The sequence below is a fragment of the Lactuca saligna genome, chromosome 8 (genome assembly GCF_052625555.1).
Source record: "Lactuca saligna cultivar CGN05327 chromosome 8, ASM5262555v1, whole genome shotgun sequence".
NCBI classification, from domain to species: Eukaryota; Viridiplantae; Streptophyta; class Magnoliopsida; order Asterales; family Asteraceae; genus Lactuca; species Lactuca saligna.
This window is the reverse complement of record NC_136424.1, coordinates 151,316,320-151,324,062: the sequence shown is the minus strand read 5'-3', so window position 1 is coordinate 151,324,062 and position 7,743 is coordinate 151,316,320. Positions and strand designations below refer to the sequence as shown.

At 38.4% G+C, this 7,743-nt stretch overlaps 3 protein-coding genes across 4 annotated transcripts; all 3 read right to left on the bottom strand.

Annotated features, from left to right (window-relative positions):
• LOC145008774 (uncharacterized) lies at window positions 1-4,183 on the bottom strand. The gene is made up of 5 exons (XM_078967387.1): window positions 3,606-4,183; window positions 1,428-3,511; window positions 1,098-1,347; window positions 457-1,004; window positions 1-369 (listed from the first exon to the last, which is right to left on the bottom strand). The coding sequence occupies exons 1-5, from the start codon at window positions 3,670-3,672 to the stop codon at window positions 199-201; spliced, it is 3,120 nt and encodes a 1,039-aa protein (XP_078823513.1). The 5' UTR covers window positions 3,673-4,183; the 3' UTR covers window positions 1-198.
• A 7-nt stretch (window positions 4,184-4,190) lies between these two features.
• LOC145010181 (uncharacterized) lies at window positions 4,191-5,384 on the bottom strand. Its single transcript, XM_078968754.1, has 3 exons — window positions 5,287-5,384; window positions 4,956-5,200; window positions 4,191-4,846 (listed from the first exon to the last, which is right to left on the bottom strand). Exons 1-3 carry the CDS (start codon window positions 5,382-5,384, stop codon window positions 4,191-4,193), a joined length of 999 nt encoding a protein of 332 aa, XP_078824880.1.
• On the bottom strand, window positions 5,333-7,033 carry LOC145008775 (uncharacterized). Of its 2 annotated transcripts, none has more exons than XM_078967388.1 (4): window positions 6,764-7,033; window positions 6,321-6,592; window positions 5,539-6,190; window positions 5,333-5,455 (listed from the first exon to the last, which is right to left on the bottom strand). In XM_078967388.1, exons 2-4 carry the CDS (start codon window positions 6,590-6,592, stop codon window positions 5,426-5,428), a joined length of 954 nt encoding a protein of 317 aa, XP_078823514.1. In that variant the 5' UTR covers window positions 6,764-7,033; the 3' UTR covers window positions 5,333-5,425. The 2 variants fall into 2 exon arrangements, with proteins under 2 accessions (XP_078823514.1, XP_078823515.1); XM_078967389.1 differs by having other exon boundaries at window positions 5,358-5,489; window positions 5,592-6,190.
• Window positions 7,034-7,743: the final 710 nt, after the last annotated feature.

Sequence of the window (7,743 nt, the reverse complement as noted above, 5' to 3'; positions counted from 1 at the left end):
TTCATCACCAAAAAGTGCATACACACCATTACATTCAAAGTTATAAAGTTCTTAACACAACCATGATCCAAAAAGTGCATACACACCATTACATGCAAAGTTTTCAAGTTCTTAACACATCTTCAAACAAGTACACATTACATAAGTTTCTAAATACCTACAACACCAACATCCTAATAACCACTAAAAAGTCAATTTTCAGCCTCCTCCAACTTCACCACTGCCTCCCTGCCCTTTACATGTTCTGGAATTGTGCCCTTTGTTATGACACTTTGAACAAGTGACTGCCAAATATTTCCTGCTCAATCTACCAGCTTGGCTGTTTGGCTCATCAACACCCCTTCTTCTCTTCTTCTTAGGCCTCCCAACCTACACATGTTGATATACTATAGTTAAAATTGAATTCATTCCATGTTCACATGTATACTATATATTTTGTGTACTTTAAATACAAACCTGTGTCTTATGTTTTGGTGGAAGTAAAGTGAATGGGCAGTCACTTTTAGGCCACATTGTACGTCCATTCAATGGATCAATTTTGTTGAAATACATGGCTTTCCATGTTGATAACCTATAGCAAGGATGGACCCATTCATCAACATGTGGGGCATTTTCACCATTTTCAATTTTGTCCCATATAGCACAAACAGCATGTCTACATGGGAAACCTGTAATCTCCCAAAACCTACAACTGCAACTGTGATCATTCAAATTTACCACATATTGGTCTTGCCATGTGCTTGCCACTTGGTACTTCCCTGCCCCATTGTATTTAGCCACATACTTTGATGCATCAGCCTTAATCTTTTCAAACAGTGTAGTTGCAGTAGGGGTTAGAAGTCCTTCACACTTATCTATTTCCTTTTGCACCACACATAACCTCTTCATGAGATACTCTCTAATATACTCTAAGCAAGTGATAATAGGTTTACCCCTACCTTCATCTAGCTTTGAATTGAATACCTCACAAAGGTTATTCAACAAACAATCAGTATGTGCCCTTCCTGAATAATATATATTAACAGAAGACAATTACACATATAGTAAACACACAAAAGGGAAGATTAACAATTCTCAATAAATTTCTAGAAACTTACCACTAAAGTGAGATTTAGCCCAAGTGTTTGCTGGGATCTTAGACACCCAAGCATGAGCCTCTGCATTGATCTTCTTCAACTCATCCATTGCTCTGTTAAAATGATTGACTGTTGTTGCTCTACCACACTCCCAAAGCTGGTCACTTAAGTCTTTTCCTTTCCATTGCTTCTTCATGTTTTCCTGGATATGCCTCAAACAGAACCTGTGTTCTGCACTAGGGAATACTTTCTCCATTGCTGGTATTATTCCCTAAACAAAAGTCAATGTAATCAACATTAGTTAACCAAATGTATTTAGTAAAGGTAATAAAAAAGTTAGGTGGTACACACCTTTTGTCTATCTGAAATGAAGGTAAAGTTTGAATTTGGTCCCAGATCCAGATCTTCTCCTAACAGTTCCAAGAACCAGGTCCAGCTACTTGTTGATTCTGTCTCTACCACTGCATATGCTACAGGGTATATGCCATTGTTTGAGTCCAACCCTACAGCAGTTAACACTTGCCCAGGGTAAGGGCCCTTCATGAAAGTACCATCCAGACCTAGAAAATCTCTTAATCCAGATTTGAATCCTAACTTCAATGCACCTAAACAGACATATATTCTTCTAAAAGTTCTTGTGGTAACAGACAGGGAGGTTTCTGGATACACATCAATCCTAACTGTTGTACCAGGATTAGTGTTGAGTAGCTCCAACACATAATCCCTCAAAAATCCATACTGTACTTGGTAGTCCCCACTAATGATACGCTCAGCCATTGACTTTGCCCTAGCGACCTTTTGCAATGACATTCCTACCTCCAATTTCTTGCACAACTCTTCGTGTAAAGCTTTCACTGGAATTTTAGGGTTACTCTGTATTTGTTGAACAATTAAGTTTGCTACGTATCTGGAAGTGCAAGCTTTAACCGCCCTTGTTTGCAAACATTTATGCTCATCCTGTACCGTTTTCACCAACCAATCCTGATTTTCATTAGCCCTCGATATTTGGACTGCCCATGGACATGTACCTTTATTGGCAATTACATCTTTACCCTTGCACTTTGCCCTACTTCTGGTTGAGGGCCCACCACTATCAACTCCTGTAGAAGGCTTACTTACAACACCTTTACATTTCACCCTAATCCGGATTTTGTCATTTTTGGCTAGGTATAAAGACCTCCTTGTTGCTACAGCATGTGAGTTCATGTAGTTTTTAACATCAACCTTGGTTTTGAAGACCTGACCAATCTGAAATGGTTTAACATGAACCTCTCCATGTGAGCATGTACTTGACTTACTCAACTCTTTTAGCAGTCTCTTCCTATCATCTTCATGAAATCCTGCAAATTGATAATCATCAGTGGCAATAACTTCCAACTCATTATCAAAGTCAACCACTCCAATCCCATCATCTTTTGAATGATTGTTCAAGATTCCATGTTCATCTACATCAACAGCATTATGGAATTCACTCATGTCTACATCTACATCAAATTGTATGTTAGACTCATCCACATTGTATTCACTGTCATCAGAATCATCTCCACTATCCTCAGAACCATGGCCACTCTCAGAGTAGAAAGCATCTCCACTATCATCACTCACCATACCCTCTAGATAATCCACTTCTGGTTGTTTTTCAAATGAAGTTTGAACATTAAACTCAGCATCATAATCAGCATAAAGTGAGTAATCCTCTACAAATGGTTCATAGTCATCAACTGTTGTAGTATTAGCTCCATTATCAGCTTGGCAGCTTGGTTCCTGTACATGGTAAGTTCCCAATTGTTCTTCAGTTTCAACTGCACTAGTGATCACTTCTTCTTGAGTTTCAATTTCATGATTCACCACTTCCTTTTGAATGACATGACTTTCTTTACCTTGTGACCTTATAAATGGTACAATACTCTTTGAGTAATCATGGCCTTCATCAACATCTAACACTTGTGACTGCTCATAATCAGGGTTCATAGACTTGTTTAGATCAAGCTTTCTACTACATGAGCCTGCTTCTCTCCTACAAGGTTTCTTTCTATTCATTTCAGGTGACACACTATCAGGCTCCAACTCTTCAATAACAACTTTAGAAGGAGACTTGTAATAACTACCTACCCTTGTCTGACCAGTTTCAATATACACCCTAATAAGTCTGTGTTTAGGGACATATGATACCATTTTAAGTACATCTTGATCATTACCTAAAGGCATTAAGCCATAGTCCAAAGGGTATTCAGGGATACAGAAATGGTAGTAAAGGGTTTGCTCAGTTTTGTACCCTAGTTCTCGAACCATGTCGTCAAGATCATGAACTGAAAATAAATCAGTGTCAACATAATCTACATATGCTACAACACCATCAACGTATTTCCTTCCAGGTGCTTTGGTGAAGACACCACTGTAGTGTATCTTCAACGTGAAATAGTTCTCATAACCTTCTGTAAACACAAAAAAAAGAAAGAGTAAAATCAATGATTTCCTTACGTCAACACAATAGACCAAGAAAAAACAAGTTTTGTTGTAGTATTGTACCGTATGTTTTTCCTAAGTCCTCCATGGTTACAAATTTTTCTCGAAAACACCATATTGATAGCACCATTGCAATTTCTGCAGCTTAAAACCCTAAATCCCAATTTCTGTTCTTGCTTCTTCGATGGGAATGAGCCCGATGACTAAACCTGTAACTGGTTATCTTCTTGGGAGAGGGACGGGTAGTGATGTGCAAGCAAGTAATCATTTCATATTAAAGAGAGGAGGTTACAACTGAAATGACGAAATTACCCCTACAATATTTTATTAAAAAATGAGTTAACGGTGAAATGCTAACGGAGTGAGCCGGAGGGACCATTTGTTAAAAGTTTTGAAACCACAGGGACCATCTGTGAGGTTTTTTGAACTTAGGGACTAAACTTGATATTTCTGGAAACCACAGGGACCATTTTTGAAGTTTTGTCGTCAAAATTGACCAACCATCAATGGCCGCAAGAAACCGTGCCCTGGGGTGGTGTTCCAGATCTACGTGGCAGAAAACGCGGTTTCAAACCGCACCCACACCGATGAGCCTAATGAATTGAACAAAAATGTTCCAAGTCAACCAACATTTACAAATACATTTCACTACAAGTCAACTTCCATCCGTGTAAATGAATTTACCATTTCGCCCCTCCCACTTTTCCCAAATTGCCCTCGAAGTTGTTCATTAACCCAAACCGCTAACGAAACCGCATGATCCCTTATAAAAGAATTAGCGGCCGGGCATTTCAACATATCAATCAAACCCCGATTAAACTGCAACAAGCTGACCGAAGGACTGCCCGAACCTTTTTCCCTAAAATACCAAACAACCTTAAAAACATGCTCACACAAATTACCTTTTTGCCCCCACCCACAACTACAAATACCAAACTCCGACCCCGGGTTCCACACAACATGTGTTATTTCTCGGTCTTTTTGGTCAACAACTTTGACCGTTTGACCTTCGGTCAAAACATCCGTGTCTGGGATTTCCCGTGATTTGCGCCATGCGGTTAAACCGCTTGTCCATTCGTCTTTCCAGTAACGTGAAAAGTCGTCCTTGCCCTCGTATTCATCGAGCCAAAAGTAGGCTTGGATTTTGGTTGCGAGTTTATCGAGTAACCAATCGACCCGTTTGTAGATAAACGGGTCGGGTTCATTTAGTAAACGGATCTTTAATTGGTTGTGATGAAATTCAAGAGTTGATGATGTTTCTTGGCTTGAAACAGCTAGGGTTTTCAAGGCATTGATCCAAGGGCCTAATTGGAACAAAAATTAAAGATTAAACAGAAGAAATAACAAAAATACTTTTTTTTATTGTAATTTTGCTCTAAAATATACTATAAATGATTATTAAATTACGCTTACCCATTCTAGGGCACCAAGTTGCCTTGAAGTAATCCATGAAATCTCGACATTCCTTAAAATCTTCCATAAAATTATCAAAAGATTCAACGTTCCCACATCCACTACACATCTCTTTGACTATTTGACCAAGCGTTTTTGACAATTTTGCCCTTGTCTCCATATCCAAACACCTCTTCGTTAAATTCTTATGCCACGCATGTCGAACCCTCCAAAATGAAATCAACACAGAGCATTGAAACACTTCCCTGATATCATCAAATCCAATATTTAACATCCAATTTTTTTTTTTTGTTAAACATTCACATATTTTGTTATTGATTAATAGTCAAACCTTATAGTGAGTATATCAAACAAAGGATCATCGATTATAAATCCAGCTAATTTCCACGTTGGATCTTTTGTCCTTACTCTATTAAAAAGAGCTCTCATCCATTTATGAGTATCAATTGATCTTGAAAAAACCGGTGTTATTATCCATGCAACAGGTATTGCTTTATTCTCTGAGTTGAACACAACAAGACTTTGGATTGGACACTGCATTAAGTTTATAAAAAAATTATATTTTATAAACAATTAGACATACCTTTAATTTATTAACACCAAAACTCGAATCAAAACCAAGTAAACGTCCATTACCAAAACGAATCATTTGTTGCAATTGCCACTCAGTTTGAATCCCTAAACAAAACGGATCATTATCCGAATAATCCTCATAAAAAAACACATGATTTTGATTTCTCTCAACCCATAACCCAATGCTGACATCATCATCTTCATCAAGTTCAAAATTGGATCTTCTAATATTCCTTTCTTGAATCCTCACATACCTATGTGTCAAAAGATCATCTCTATTGCAAACACCTCCTTGTTTTTCAACAGATTCATTGTGTCTTTCCATGATTGTTTCAACTGGGATGCCTACGTGGAGTAAAGAAAGGACACGTAGGCGGAGGTCTTCTGAGATGAATGGCGCATACATGGCACGTTTCCCCACAGATTTCTTGTCTTGTGGGCCATGACATGGAAGGCCTTTTTTGTCCACGTGTTTGTCTTGGTTGTAGATGATTAGGGCTACAGATGGCTCTGCTATTAGGTGTTTGACTATGAAGTGACATGTGCAGCCCCGTTTTGTGTTGGGTCGACCCGCGGATTTCTTTTTTGGTATGTATGTGCTTCTACTTGGTCTTACTACTCCCCCTTTTCTATGATCATCTGGACCAAATGAACACCAATACCTAGAAAGGGTAAAATGGTCATTTACTCGGATTCATACATGTCATTCAATTCAAGTGAAAAAGAAACAATCTTTATCATACCCATGTTGAGATTTGACTCTTTTTGGGTTGTAAAAGATGAGAAACTTACAGAATGTATTCAAGAATGCCATCAACTTTAGGTTTGTAAGGCATTTTGGGAGGGCGTCTTCTTCTAGCTTCTACATGAAATCTTGTGGGACAATCTTTGTTGTTGGATTCACCACGAATAAAGTCATCAACTCTAGCAAAGGGCACAAGGGCAAGTCTGTCCATATTGTCACGATGCCCTTCTATCTTTGACCATATAAGGTCAAATGCTGAGAATTCTAAAGTTGGAGGGTTTTGAACAGGGAGTGATAAAATCTCATCCCATCTTGCCATCTATATCAGAACTCAAATCAGCTCAGATTGAATCAAATTCATTATAAATCAAAGCTCAAATCATCTCAAATTTGACTGAATATGATCATGCGTATAGGTCGTTGTATAGTTGGATTCAAATTTGACTGAATATGATCATGTGCATCGAGTCAGCCAAAAAAAAAATCTTACCTAGAGACCGGTATGCAGGTCGCTGGAGAGCAAATCGTTGGATTCAAAGTGCAGGTCGCTAGCTCGCTGCTTGCTATTGCCGGTGCGAACGAGCTGCGAAGGGTCGACAACGTGACTGTCTTAGACAACGATCGAGAGAAGAGAACACACACAGAGGAAATTTTTATTAGTTTTGGATGTCAGCTGGAAGAGAAAGGATGGTGTCGTGTGATTTTAGGGTTAGAGTTTTGAGACTGAAATGGTATTTTTGTTCCCCCACTTCCGAATTTCTTTTCAGATTTCTTCTAATTTCTTTGACAAAATTGCAAGAATGGTGTTGTATTATGTCAAAACTAGTAATTTTGGTTTAAAATGGGTTTATCTCGTGGTTCAATAGTTTCATTTCCTTGCAAGTTTATACCAATTTGGTTTGATTTTTTTTTAAAGATGAATTTGCCCTTATTGTTTAATTTTTCATTTTTGTTTTATTACATGTAATTAAAAAACAATTAAAAGTATAACATAAATAAAATACCTCTCTCTCTCTCTCTCTCTCTCTCTCTCTCTCTCTCTCTCTCTCTCTCTCTCTCTCTCTCTCTCCAAGAATCGACCTATTCATCTTCTTCCCACACTTCCATTTTCTCTTAGATGTGCTCAATCTTTGTTAAACAGAAAAATGCACATCCACCGGAGACACGTCTTTTATCCTCTAATCTGCCATCTCTGTCTTCTTAGTTGACCACCAAGCACTCATTACTCTAAAATTTGTCATCTCTATCGAAGCTTTCCTAAACGATCAAGGTGAAATCCAGATTTGTTCATTCGACGAAGTCGATGGAGCTGTCCACCACTAGAGACGTCCCTCTGCCTTCTCCGACGAAGGCTTTTCTGATGGTGCCATATTTGTTCGATCTACATTTATGAAGGGTTGTAGCTCCGATATCCGATCTACGTTTCCGTATCTTTTCGTCTTCTCCTGTGTCTCTTCAAATCCCTCTACC